The following is a 15,007-nucleotide window of genomic DNA, read 5'->3' as shown; positions in this document are numbered from 1 at the left end:
AGGACAATAACAGTTGCAATAATACCATACACTCACCTAATTCTACTTGACTCAACAAGGTGCTGAAAGCTTTTTTTTTAGAAATGTTGGCTTATATTGATAGGATAGCATCTTGCAGTTCATGGAGATTTGTGGAATGCACATCCAGGGCACGAAGCTCCCGTTCCACCACATCCCAAAGATGCTCTATTGGGTTGAGATCTGGTGACTGTGGGGGCCATTTTAATACACTGAACTCATTGTCATGTTCAAGAAACCAATTTGAAATGATTCAAGCTTTGTGACATGGTGCATTATCCTGCTGGAAGTAGCCATCAGAGGATGGGTACATGGTGGTCATAAAGTGATGGACATGGTCAGAAACAATGCTCAGTTAGGCCGTGGCATTTTAGCGATGCCCAATTGGCACTAAGGGGCCTAAAGTGTGCCAAGAAAACATCACCCACACCATTACACCACCACCACTAGCCTGCACAGTGGTAACAAGGCATGATGGATACATGTTCTCATTCTGTTTACACCAAAATCTGACTCTACCATCTGAAATCGCGACTCATCAGACCAGGCAACATTTTTCCAGTCTTCAACTGTCCATTTTTGGTGAGCTTGTGCAAATTGTAGCCTGTTTTTCCTATTTGTAGTGGAGTTGAGTAGTACCCAATGGGGTCTTCTGCTGTTGTAGCCCATCCGCCTCAAGTTTGTGCGTGTTGGGGCTTCACAAATGCTTTGCTGCATACCTCGGTTGTAACAAGTGGTTATTTCAGTCAAAGTTGCTCTTCTATCAGCTTGAATCAGTCGGCCCATTCTCCTCTGACCTCTATCAACAAGGCATTTTCGCCCACAGGACTGCCGCATACTGGATGTTTTTCCCTTTTCACACCATTCTTTGTAAACCCTAGAAATGGTTGTTCAGGAGATTGTCTTGATTAGGACCACACCCCTAAATGCATTGAAGCAACTGCCATGTGATTGATTGATTAGATAATTGTTTAATTGCAAAATTAAATAGAGAAATTAAACAGGTGTTCCTAATAATCCTTTAGGTGAGTGTATATTCTTCAATTCTATTCTGTACATTAATAATCCTCCCATTTTCTGTGCTTTCTTTTGATGTTAAGCTCATTTGAAACTACACTGTAAAAAAACTTTGCTGCCTTAAAATTTTTTGTTAAATCAACTCAGATTTACAAGTCATATCAACAGAGATGAGTTGTCACAACTTAAAAAATATAGTTGAGAAAAGTCAACTTAATTTATGAGTTGTAACAACTCACTTGTAGTTACAACAACTCATCTCTAGTCAAGATAAATAATAGTAAGTTGAAATGACTTGTAAATCCGAGTTGATTCAACAAAAAATTTAAGGCAGCAAAGTATTTTTTACAGTGTATGCAACATCACTATACAAATAAAAAAACTCTTGTGTCTGTGGATTTATCAACGTGACAGTTAAATAATGTATAATTTATGTTAATGTACAGTATATTCCAGAAAAAAATAGTTTCAATTCTAAAACATAAAGCTGAATTTGAGAGACATAACAGAAAAAGTGGCAAAATACAGAAACATTACAAGCAAATGTGTAAAGTACTCACATTTTTCAAGTATATGTACTTTATCAGAGTGTTTTTCTTTTACTTCACTACATTCTTAGGCTGTACCATCATTTCATTCTACTACATTTCATTTCATTTTAAATTTCATTTAATACTTTGTTACATTTTAGAATGTAATACTTAATTACTTTTACCTAAGTAAAAGTAACTAAAAGTTTTAAGTATAAGTAAAAGAGTACTATTGATTTTTATATACTTTAGGGTTTAAGGGAAAAAAAACTTTCGTAATGAAAATGAGTGAAAACTACAATATTATGAATCAAAATTTAATAAAAGTTTGCTAAAGATAAACATTCTGAACAATTGCAAATATAAAATAAAAATTATTGAGAACTTTACACCTCTTATGCAAACTGTCATACACTTTGTGCAAATAAAATATAACTAACATAAAAATTGTGCAAAACACAGATCTCAAATTAAGCCATGCAGTCAGAACTGAGCAAAATAAACACAGTAATTACAGTCTCAGAATAAAGAAATGGTTTTCTTGCGGCACACCCATAAATTCGGGACAATTTCAGTGTATTTCACTGCTGGGCCTCCAAGAAAAGCATGAGCTACAGTGAGACAGAAGCAAAGGGTCACTTCAGTTTTATAACAGATTACATCACAGTGCTGTTGTGTGAATGCCCACATTGAAGCCTGTCTAAGTAGCCTGGGTCTTACTATTGAACTGGAATTACATCAATATTCACTGGACCATAGAGCATTCTTTGTGTCCTTAGCAACTACAAGATTGATTCTTTCTCTCTCCCACCATTTCTTTTCATGTCGTCTCCCTTCTGTTTGAGGAAAAGGCAGTGCTGGACTATGTCTAGATACTGACTGTATAAAGACTTGGTAGAGATTTGACTGCTGTGACAGCTCTTGTTTTGAATGTGGGCCCTCTACTGGATGTTTGAAATTTCTCTCAACGCTCATCTAATACTTCATTACACAGCACTGATTGAAAATAGACTTGACAGACACCCGGACCTTAGTCAGAGTAAACAGTATATTTAACCTGTCGTAAAGAATAAACGGGGTTTGCAGAAAGCTCCTACAGTGTATAAAAATATATATCATTTTAAAAATGTAACAAAAGCTTTATTTGTGCGATTGTGACGATAAGTTCCAGACTGCATATAGGAAATAATTGATTTCAATTATTGATTTCACACATTTTTCTTTAGGTTCTAATTTGCAATAATATGTCAAAATATATGATTAATTTCTGCCTTAATGATCTGCTGATCATCAGCTATCACCAGATGTCTGGAATAATTAATTGCACAGTGAATTTCTCACTCACATGTCAACGATGCATTTTTAGCACATTTTAAATTCACAATGTGATTCATTAATTGCATCAACTGCAACACCACAGCACTTACATCTGAGACATGGTTAGCTTACAGCAAGGACTTTTGCTATAAAAATGCTATTGGGTTATTATGTCATAAGTTAAAAAGCTGCATGAGAGAGACAAAATCTGTGTGCATGTCTTATTTTCTTTTAAAGTCTAAAAGAAAGTCTTGTTTTTGAAATGGGAATACATGCAGATTCTCAGTTTATTGCATTGTTGTTCTTATGCATTGTTGTGCAAATGCAGCCCCTTTAACAACTTTACACTCAAATCACACTTCAAATGTTTGAATACCATTGCATTAGATAATAAAATATTGAGTAAAATCTGCATAAAAGAAATGCTGGAGCACAAAGAGGTTCCAAAAAGAATTTATTAAAAAAAATCGTCTAAAAGTCTTAATTTTAAACAGTACATATTTTAAAGCAAACAAAACACAAACTATTAGTTTATAAAAATTGTATATACTGAATTTTTTTCCTATTGCTGACATGACAATCATAAAAAACAAGTTATAATCAACCAAATAACTTTTATTCTGATCACCAACATCACGTTTATTACGTTCCGTCTCTCTTTAAACGTGTCTGTGGACTTATGTGTGTGCGTGTACTCACAGGAGGAGGGACTTTGCGCATGCGCACTCGATCCGTGAACCACACGCGGCTCAATCACGACGTTTATTCGGCGTTCACTATGCATCATGTCAACACTCTGTGTGTAGGGACGTCCAAACACAGTCGACCGTACTGTAAATACAGTATCTGCACCATCCACTCTGCCATACCGGATCGGCTCGGTTCTGTTCTCCTCCCAAATAACATGGGTTAAGATGTCTGGATAATTTATCTCAACTCTTCGCAAGGATGGGGACTCGGACAATCCGTTTTGGCAGGCGCATTTTGACAAAGGCGAGAAGAGAAACCAGAAAACGGCTTTAATATCACTCTCATCCTTTCATTTCCTTTCTTTTTTCTTTTCTTTTTTTTTGAGAGATGATCGCAGAGTTGGTGTGCAGCGTCGTAGCACTGGTCCTGTATGTCAACACACTGGACGCGGATTTCTGCTACGATGACAGGTAGATGAATGAATCGGATACATCTGCGTGTTTTCATTATAACAATCGTAACAGTTGTTTCATAGCAACCAGCGAACGAATGTAGCGGCGACTGCTTTGTTCTCTTTGATTCTGATACATTGTTGCGATAGCGCGGGGAATGGCGGCGCGCGTGACATCTGTCAGCAGAGATTTCTGTACCACAACCAGTAGTTCAAGTTTGACGCGTTAGACATACGATGATGATGTTTGTATTGTGTCGTTCTCAAACAAGGACGAGAATCACGTGTTGTCTATTTGTGCTTCGTAGAGCAAGTGATGATAAGAATATATGACACTCAGGTTAAATTTGTACGAGGGGAGTTGTCACCCTGAGGGAATTTGTCTTAGTTTTACAATCTAGTTAGTTAAGATTGGAGTCATGTGGTTCTTTTAGATGAGCGTTGAGGTGTTTTTCCACTTGTTCGTGATATTGGATGGCAAATGCTTTCATCAGCTCTTACACAGTGAGGACGGTAGCTTTTCATACTCTTTCACACTCCCACCCCACGTGGATGAAACATTTATTTTGAGTGGAGTTTAGGGCACGTTATAATAACGTTAAAGACACACTTGGCACCGCGCAACGTTACGTGCAGTTGAGAAGCAATAATCCAGAGAGAGCTCGCGCGGCACTTTATGCCCATTGTGAAATGAATGCGTCTCTAGAGTCAGATTCTTACATTTCCACTGACTAATTTAATTAATTAAAAGTGCTATAATTAACATAAATTTATTACATTTCATTAAACTCTATTTTTTTATTTACGCATTTTTCTCGGGTCAAAATGAGCGCATCTTTGAACTTCCCAATAGCAGAAAGCTTGTGAGATTATGGGATATTATGCTGGCACTGGCCATGGAAAGCCTGTGAATATTGGGATATTTAAATTGTGATTTGATGAGCTGCAGAAGTCGATGCCCTGCTGAAAAATCCACTGGTCTCCCTGCTTGGCTTTAGCTGGTTTTGCTGGACAAGCAAGGTGGTCTAGCTGTGTTTGGTCACTTTTTAAGCTGGTCCACCAGCTGACTCACCAGCTTTGCCAGGCTGGGAGGACCATCTTAAACCAGCTAAAACCAGCTACCAGCTTATGCTGGTCTTAGTTGGATTTTTCAGTAGTGTGGTCAATCAATAAAATCTTCAAAAGTGATTGAAGAGTTATGATAAATGTCGGCAGCATAGTAAATATTATTCTAGCTATGTGTTGCTCTAAAACAATTCATTATATAATTTTTTTTATCTATTATTTTATTTTTTATATATGTGTGCATTCCCTATTACAGAATAGAGAATTTCCAGTTTATTCCTGGAAAGGTCATGAAAACGCATGGGTCAATAAAAATGTGTGTGTGCCCCGTGAATAAGGATAATTAAATGTGCTGGACCATAAATCCTGTTGTGCACATTGCCGCATTCGTGGAAGATGCAGCCTGACATGATTTTCAAGCAGTGCCCGCTACTGTATTTATTTGCATCATGCCTGTAATTAGTAGCAGACGAGATTTATAACAGAAGTGACATTTTATCTCTCAGTGTCTGCATAGGTGGCACACAGAAACTGTAACAAGCGGAGAACAAGTGTCCTGGGCAAGGTTACACACCCTGTGCTAGTTATCCTTTAATTTGTATTGAAAAAGAGCAGATGTGACATGGTGTGGGAAGAAAAAGCCTTTTTTTAGATATTGCTTGCATGTGCAAACGAGAACTGTCTCTTAAATCACCACGCTGACCCCTATTATTGAACCACAGGCTTGCGAGGATCGAGGTAGATATCCATAGTCATATAACAGCTTTATTAAAAACGGGAGGTTGGCATTTGATTTTGGAGCGTTGAGGAATGGGGTTATGATTTTAATGCGGAGACAGGAAACCGAGCACTTAGCAAAGTAGTTCTGCACATATATATTGCAAAGTAATGTACAAAACATTCGCTTTAAAATGCTGGCTAAGAAGGTCCCCAAAAAATGAAGAATGTGAAATTTCGATGGCAAAGGCTGCATGAATTATACATCTCCATTACATTATATGCAGGATCGCTTAGTTACTGTTCAAGCATGACATTTTGTTCTTTTTTTAAACAACTGTTTCATGTTGGGACTCTGGGAGATGTTTATAAGAAGAGTTATTGTTTTTAGAGTTTGCAAGAAGAAAAAGCTATTGATTTTAAATGGTGACTTACACTGCTGTATATAAATCGCTATTTCTGAATATATGATGCATTGTTAAAACCATCTGTGAGAAACAAAGCAACTTCATATGTCTGAAGGGCAATGTTGTATTGAGTCTTTGATATAACAGTTCTTTGTATTTGTAAATGTTTTTATTACAGTACTTTATATTTTAAATAAGTTTGCAGTCATTCCAACTTTGTTTCTTATTGATGTGCATTAGACTTTTGGTGGGTACATTCATAGCTCATTCATAGTGATTTTTTTGTTGAATTGAAATAGTTGAGGGTGCTTGAGAATGCTGTATGGCATGTAGTCATGTTTCCCCTAGAGTATTCAATATGAATTATTGACCAGAGAAAAACTATATAGTATTGAGAGTTAAAATATTCCCCTGCAATACGCCTTACATTTTTGGACATTCTTTCTTCCTAAACTTCAGGAATATTTTCCTTTATTTACAGTTTAACATGTACACCATTTTGACAAACCATAACTTTGTTAGGCACTTGGTAAACTAAACTTTAGTGCTGTTTGTCCCAGATCTACCTGGTAGGGATGTGCATTTATCTAATTTTTTCATTTCGATTAATCCATAGGTCTAAAGAACGAGTACTTGATTAACTGGGGGCGGGGCAATCAAAGGGGCGTCATGGTGAAAATGAAAATATTTTTATTAAAAATGCTTAAATAAAACTGAATTTTGAAGAAACTATGACTGGGTGAAGCTGCGTGATGAAGTGAAACTAAAGGGTTAATAAACACAAACTGATGCGCTTTTTTATATGACGCACTCTACATAATATTAAGCCTTATGTACAACATAAATGTATTATACAACGTGCATCTATCTGCACAAAATGCAAGACTTCAACTAAGTTATGTACTGAAAGTGCTTCAGTGATGTGAGGTGTGGTCGGCCTCGTGGGATCGGCGGGTTGCCGTGGCGTGGGTGCGCAGACTTATCTGTTTGTTTTTGGGGCGGCAGTGGCTCAGTGGTTCATGTAGGTTGTCTACGAACTGGAAGGTTGGTGGTTCAATCCCCGGCTCCACCGGACCAAGTGTTGAGGTGTCCTTGAGCAAGACACCTAACCCCAGCTGCTCCCGACGAGCTGGATGGCGCCTTGCATGGCTGACACCGCCATCGGTGTATGAATGTGTAAGTGAATGGGTGAATGTGAGGCAATATGTAAAGCGCTTTGGATGGCCATAGGTCTGTTAAAAAGCGCTATATAAATGCAGTCCAGTTACTATTCAGTTCATTTTTTGAATCATGCATGCTAATGTTACTGATGTCATACTCCGGTCTGCGTAACTCAACACAACGTCAAACACGTGACGCACCCAGCCTTTATTACAACAGGCGCTTGTAACGCTAACCAGACATCCAAATGCTGCCATAACTACAATAAATAAACCTACGTGATCATCATTTTCGTGATCGATCATCGATGCCATGTTTGAGTAGGCCTACTTAAGCAATCAAGTACTCGTGCCCATCCCTACTCCACCGGGAGCTTTGTATCTGTCCCGGGTCTCCATATCACACCTGCACCGCAGAGTGGAAGCTATAACTTGTAAACCTCATATCTCTCATGCCATAATCCCTGCACCCAGAGATGGGAAAATCTGTGAATAGATGCCAGATGAGAGTTACGGCCTCATCTCCTTGGCCTGCTATGAACCTGTCCAGCTGCCTGATAAATGAGCTCGCATGAGGTTTCATCATCATTCACCTGCAATTGAGGGCAAACCCATTGCCATTTTAAGTTCATACAGTCTCTATTTTGAAGTGGAAGTGTATTTGAATTGGATGAATGGCTTGTAAAAGGGCCATTTTTGGTTCTTCTTTCCAATGTCGAGTAGCACTTAGACGTATACTTGAAAAAAGTATGACACATTATTGGCAAGGTTCCTGTATAGCTCACTTGGTAGAGCATTGCTTTAGCAGAGCAAAAGTTGTGGGTTTGATTCCCAGGGAACACAAAGATTGATAAATCTACACCCTAAATCGCTTTGGGCAAAAGCATCTGCCAAATGCATACATATAAATCTTAGATAATGTGCTGTATTTACAGTTTAAAAGAATGTTACGTTGGAAATAATGTTGTGTAGGATGTGAGTTTTTACTTTGGGATTTCAATTGGCCTGGATTAAAAAGTGCACTGTTGTACGCTATGATCATGTTTTTTTTTCTCACGCTTGCTTACAGTATTGATTAAAGCAGCATAATTATTTTTGTTTTGCAGTTTTGTACAGGACTGCACTGTTTGAACTAAGAAAATGTTTTTGTATCAATATGTACCGATATGTACCTCTGAGGTACTAATATGAAAGCTGTGTAGTGTGTACTCTTTGAACGGGTACCACCCCAGTGACAGCTAGGGACCATTTTTAACCATTTTTTCGGACTTATATATGAGTTCATAAAATGCTATTTTATTTTACCTTATATCACATAGATTCAGAATCTTGTGTATTTTATCTGAAAATAATCAGATGAAATAATTTTTTTATTTTATTAAGGAATTATAGAATTTATAGAAACTATTAAAAGGATTTATAGTTTTATCCGTAATTCATAAAAAAATGAAGATTTTTTGTATTGGTTACTAATATTCTCACCGTCTTATCAGATTGTCGTATTAAAATAAAGTACATAGATTTTTCATGCATGATAAGAACAGACATCAGTAATCAACATAAACTCAGATTTGGCCCTTTTTACATTTATATAGATTCCTGGTCATATGTCATGAATGTTATTCCAAAGAAAATGTCTGTGTAATCTTGTCCTAATCCAAAATAAAATAATAGTCCTGCGCACCCTGTTTGTCTTGTTAAATGATGCTACAATTGAAAATGTTAGGCGACAGATGAACAATTGCTTGCATACATTTATTATATTATTATAATTTATATATTTATGCACAGGGGCGGAGTGGGACCAAAAATCTATCGGGAAATTTTGTAGACCACCGGCTCTCGGTTGTCAAAAAATAAATAAAACATAGGGTTGAACGTGCTCATAAACAGGAAGTAATAAATGGAATAATGTGTGCATCTTTGAATAAGTGTAAGAATATTTCCTTTAAATATAATTTTTTGTCAAATAAAGTTTTGAGAGATAATAATGTTTTTTTCCACTGTTATTGCTTATTTAGACTTGTTAGTGTGGTTAAAAGCATGTTTGCCGCATTTACGTCAGAGTTTATTTCAGTAATATTGCTGTTTTTTCGATAATAATAATACAATTTAATTTCAATCCTGCTTCCTTCTCTGTTTATTAATTTCATTATGCTCTTATGTTAAGTTATGTACATTTATTGCCATGAGACGTTGTCGTTATATGAATACTCTCGTCTAATTTTCAAATCATATGCGGAATAATGTGTGCATCTTTGAATAACTGTAAGAATACAGCTTTGAAATAAACTTTTGGCTTAAAGTTTTGAGAAGTAATAATGTTGTGAGGATATTTATTGTCACGTGAGACGTTTATTGCCGTTGAATACTTGAGTATATAACACGCTGCAGTGCACTCGGATCCGACCGCGTATACTGCAATAAACAGGTGTTCGGCGGCTTTTTACATCAAAGGCCGACAGGCTATGCCATTTGGGGAGGGACCGCTCACTGATCCCCGTATTTTTGAAAGTCCTGGACATGGTTGGACCTGCCGAACGAGCACTTATATATATACTTTGTTGAGCAGAGAAGCTGCACAGTTTGACCAGCGGGAAGCGGCCGCACATCAGACGGTGTTGCTACAGTAATAAAATCGCACTGTATAACTATTATCAGACCGGGAAAGGTCCCAACTCTCCCTATTGCCATTCCGCTACTGTTTATGCATTAGGCAGATGTTTTTATCCAAAGCGACTTACAGTGCATTACAAGCTATACATTTTTTTATCAGCTTGTGTGTTCCCTCGGTTCAAACCCATGACCTTTTGCGCTGCAAACGCAATGCTCTACAACTGAGCTATACAGGAACACATTTGTTATTGATTTCTTGTAAATTAAATAATTTTGACATTTGTCGTTTATGATCACCAGAACTTCTCCACCGACTTTTCTCCATTAGGCAGTTTTCCGAGCGGTTCTGCTGGCAGTTTAGTTTCCAAGTCAGTTTAGCTGAGGCTGCAGGGATGAGCTGCTGTGTGCTTTAAATAGCCTGTGCTGTTGGTTTGGGTTTTGTGGTGCTGTCTGGCTCCGTTCCCTATAGGCGCTACTGGAGTGTCCACCCTGTGGAACCGACCACACACTTTGGATCCGTGGTGATGTCGAGAACCAAGGGCGGCAACCCGGACTGGGAGCATCTTTCTCCGAAATCAGTCCATCTCAGCGGTAGCCTGTAATTATCCCAGAGAAAAAAATTGTGTGTCTCTAGCTCTTATGGCTCGCAACCACCCCTCCACGGCCCCCTTGTAATCCTCCAAAAGCTCTGTCCAGATGGTCGCATTTGCAAAGCATTGTGGGTGTTTTATCTGTATGTTTGTTTGAGGAGGAATCATGGGGAGTTGTTTGCAGTACTGAGACGTAGACGTCAGTATTCCAGATGACAATAGTTTTGACATTGAGTCCCTTGTGAGATCGTTTGCATATTGCGGTCTACCGTGCTATGTTTGCACTTCATACAAACGCTATAGAGAGCTTGCATTCGCATTCTGTTTTCTGCATCGTATTAATTGTTGCAATGTGTTTTCCTTTGAGTCTCGTAAATGATTTTGTACAATATGTGAGTCAGCCTTCTACACTTAGAGCTTTCATCAGGTTTTTGGGCTAAGACTAAAAATGAAGCTCATAAATTTTATATAGACAGTTCAGATCCACACCGGGTGTGCGCCAGTGGCCTGCAAATGCAAGACATTTTAAGCTCTGGGTTAAGTCATATAACTTCAGGGAGTCTTTTAGCTAGTGCTGCCACTAACGACTAATTTTCTAACGACTAATCTTTTGACTAATTTTTCGAATAGTCGACTATTCTAAACGACTAATAAAAAAAACCTCAAGTGTTTGTTATTTCATTGTGTCCATTTTATTTTGAACCCACCGGTGTCATAAACAATATGAATAACTTAAATGTTACCAAATAAAAAATTACAATGTAAACAATATAAATAATAATAAAAACTTCCAGTGCAAAGTAGATGCTTAACAGAAATATGAAATGTTTCACTTCTACTCTTTGATCTTATATTGCATTTTAACACAACTGAATGCTATTTTACATATTATCTGATCTGTTGTAGCCTATAAAATAGTGACTAAACATGACCCATCACCTCGTTTTTATCCAACCAGCTGTTCCTTTAACTGCTGCTAAAATCCTGATTTAGATATGCAAAAATCACCATACATTTACATTGTAGCTTTATTGCTGTTGCTCTTCTCATAATTGTTGTTGTGTTTTGAGCCATTTCTTGATTTTAAATGCGAGTGATATAGCGCAGACAATTCGGTGCAAATTCAGAAATATAAGAGAATACACTGTTGTTGTTACATAGACTACAGAACACGTCATACAGCATCATAGGGAGGGAGAAAGCTCGCACACAGACTCACACTACTGCTAATCTTTCTTCAAGTCATGTTAACTCGATCAGTCGTCTTTGTCAGAGACATCTGTGAATGTTGACGTTTACGCAAAAAAGAAAGTACATTAAAAACACTGCCACCTTTTCACTGTCACGTAAGAGAGAGGCGCGCGCGGTCGAGGCGCTGCAAGCAACATGAGTGATAGAGAGAGAGAGAGAGAGAGAGAGAGAGACACGCTGAACACTCGCAACAATGAATTGAGCCGTTTAAAATAGTAAAATAAAAATGTAAATGGGAATCATGAAAAATCTATTTGTTGCGTCCAGTGTTGAGTCCGTGGCGGAATCACGAGCAAACAAACACTGATAGCCTTTAACATCCAAAGACAGAGTCATTATACTTCTCAAAATAGTTAATAAAACAGTACTGACTAGCTCGCCGTTTCATTAATAATCATATAACAGTTACTTACGTTTTCCTATTCTCTGTGGGTGTATCGTCAATAACTCCCGAGTGTTTTCGTTTGAGATGCTCGTGCATTGTCGTTGTGCTCCCGTGATAAGCCAGCGACGTTTAGCACGGTGTAACAGACCACTCTTTTATCACAACTTGGCTTAAAATACTTTCATACTTCGGAAGCTTTCCGACTCATAATTCCATAGACTCGCCTGCCACCGCCAATTTTTCAAAATTAAAGCAGTGAAGGCAGGGGGAGAGGGAAAAAAGATGATAGCGTAGCAGATTAACCAGCAGGGCGCGCACAGCGCACAGACTGGTGTGGAGGTGAATTACATTGAGCCATTTGAGACATGAGACAGAATTACAGTGGGCCGTTTGAGACGGAAAAAAAATAAATATGCGACTCCTCGACTAAAAAAATTGCCGTCGACAAATTTTCATCGTCGATTACGTCGACTACGTCGACTATTCGCGGCAGCACTACTTTTAGCGCATCTGAAATGAGGGAAATGTATTGCCTCACCTTTGGTTTGAGTAGAAATGCTATAAAATAAAACCTGTGCCATTTGCCCTTTAGTTAAGGCTGTCTGTAAAACAGCTGTTTTTAGCACATTCACTTTCAGTGCATTACAAATATTTTTGCTTGAAGTTCATTACAACATGGCTGTGGTTTGTCATTGCAGCGGGATTTAGATCAGAGTCCAAAATGAGCACTTTTGAGTCGGAAAGCTGGTAAAAATTGGCTTGGTGAGTCGCCCACCAGCCAATCGGTGTAACCGGAAAAGATCTGTTGTGCATTGTGCAGAGGTTGGAGGTTTTTCCATCCAGAGTTTTGTTAATTTGAACCCTGGATAAAAACCACCTGTAACCCTGCGGATGTGAAATAGGTTTTAGCTCCAAGACACGATTGCAATTCCTGCAAGACATCTTAATTTTTTGACATTTTTTCAAAATGTATATTTTCCGGCCACGTAGCACAAACGTTTAGGGGACTGATGATTGAAATAGACAGTTGACAGCGTTTTTGGATTAAGTGAGGAGTATATCGGCATGTGCTTAGTAAGTATACGTGGCTTTGTCCTTAAGGAAGACGGTAATTTCTCTATGACGTGTTTAACCTCTGCCATCTGACAAACTGCAAACACTATTAAACACAACCTGCTCCACTATAGTCAACGTTTGTGTGTTTCTTAGTGTCTCCTGTCTTACTATCTTACCATCTAACTTTTCCCAAGGCTGTAACCTCAAAGCAAACTTTTCACCAATTTACAGCAGTCCTGCTGTGACACAGCTTTAAAGAACGATAAAAGCATTCTGGTGTCATAGCAATGCCTGTGCAGATAATAATTAGTTTTCTGATCATTAGTGATGGGTATTGGCAATGCAACAGCCCTGTGATCCAAACTTGAGTGGGAGGGGCAGTCATGTCCTTGTGGATAGAATCTGTCTTGTATCTCAAAAGTCGCCAGTTCGATTCCCAAGCCCACAAGTAAGATTTGAACTGATTTACATAATGGCTCCATATGTAGGTTTATTGTTTTTTAATCACGTCTAAAAATGCTTTATAGAAAATAATGCAGATGCCTCTTGATAGTCATGTCCATTGTCCAGATGGCGTCTAGACCAAAATCTCAGGATTGGGACCAAGCGGACGTTCGCTCAATCTTCTTGTTAAGCAAAGGGGGTCTTTCCACCCGGACCACCTGTGGTTTGATTACTAGAGCGCAGCGCTGTCAGGGCAGGCAGAGATCGGATGGCCTTCGTCCCATCCTATTGGCTCTCAGAGAGAGTACTTTTCCCCCTGCTATTGCCAGGGCAGATGACTGTCATTTGTGATGCGTGGGGCGAAATGAACTCCAGGCCTGTGTGGCCTGACCCATCGCTGACCGTGGGGCTGGAAAATGGTCTGCTGTTCACAGTTGATGGCCTTCCTGGACCTGTAAATCATCTGGGCTTGGACAGGCTATAATCAGGGCTGAAAGAAGAAGGCCATATGTACAGCAGGTTTACTGCACAGTAGCGGACAGCAGCGGAGATTAACTTTAGCGGGCACGCAGTTGGAATGCATGGCTGCATCTACGAGCTCACTGCGTGCGTACTCATGACTGTCGTTTAATTAAAACTAACAGATTATTTGTCCGGATTTGTTCCTGTAGCTTGTTTGGTAAAGCATGGCGTTGGCAGAGGTCAAGGGGTTGAATCCCAGGGAACACGCACGTGGTGATGAAATGTATCCTAAACATTTAAGACCTCAAACTATTGACATCTTCAGTCTTTATTGAAATATTTTATTAAAGATGCATTTAAAAAATAAAATTTGTGTGTGACATGAAGCTCAGTTTTGAGAAAAATTACAAATTACACGAATGTGCAAAGTTTGCAAAGACATAAGCCCGGGACAGCCAGTGACTACAAAATATTACAGGACAAAAAATGATAACAGATACAATTATACTGCATGCATGCTTTATTATCAATGAGCTTATTTTTTTAGTGCTGCCTCACGTTTGCAAAATAAAAGTTTTTGTTTACATAATATATGTGGGTGTACTGTGTATAATAATTACGTATAAATACACACATACACATGCATGTATATAATTAAGAAACATTTGCATGTGTATACACGTTTATATTTATATATAATCTATATTATATATAAATATAAATATTATATAAATATTTTTTTTCTTAATTATATATGTATGTGTATAAAAAATTATACATGTATGTGTGTGTATTTATATAAACATAATTATTATACACTGTATACACACA

General features: G+C 38.1%; 1 protein-coding gene across 1 annotated transcript in view; it reads left to right on the top strand.

The window, feature by feature from the left end:
• The first annotated feature begins 3,572 nt into the window (after positions 1-3,572).
• tmtc2b (transmembrane O-mannosyltransferase targeting cadherins 2b) overlaps positions 3,573-15,007 on the top strand; it is a 137,567-nt gene continuing 126,132 nt past the window's right edge. Inside the window, exon 1 of the mRNA XM_055173861.2 lies at positions 3,573-4,042. Within this exon, the coding sequence (XP_055029836.2) occupies positions 3,960-4,042 (83 nt within the window). The 5' untranslated portion in view covers positions 3,573-3,959. The remainder of the gene's footprint in view (positions 4,043-15,007) is intronic.

Source organism: Misgurnus anguillicaudatus, chromosome 15, assembly GCF_027580225.2.
Source record: "Misgurnus anguillicaudatus chromosome 15, ASM2758022v2, whole genome shotgun sequence".
Lineage (NCBI taxonomy): Eukaryota > Metazoa > Chordata > Actinopteri > Cypriniformes > Cobitidae > Misgurnus > Misgurnus anguillicaudatus.
This window is presented reverse-complemented; position numbering and strand designations above follow the sequence as displayed.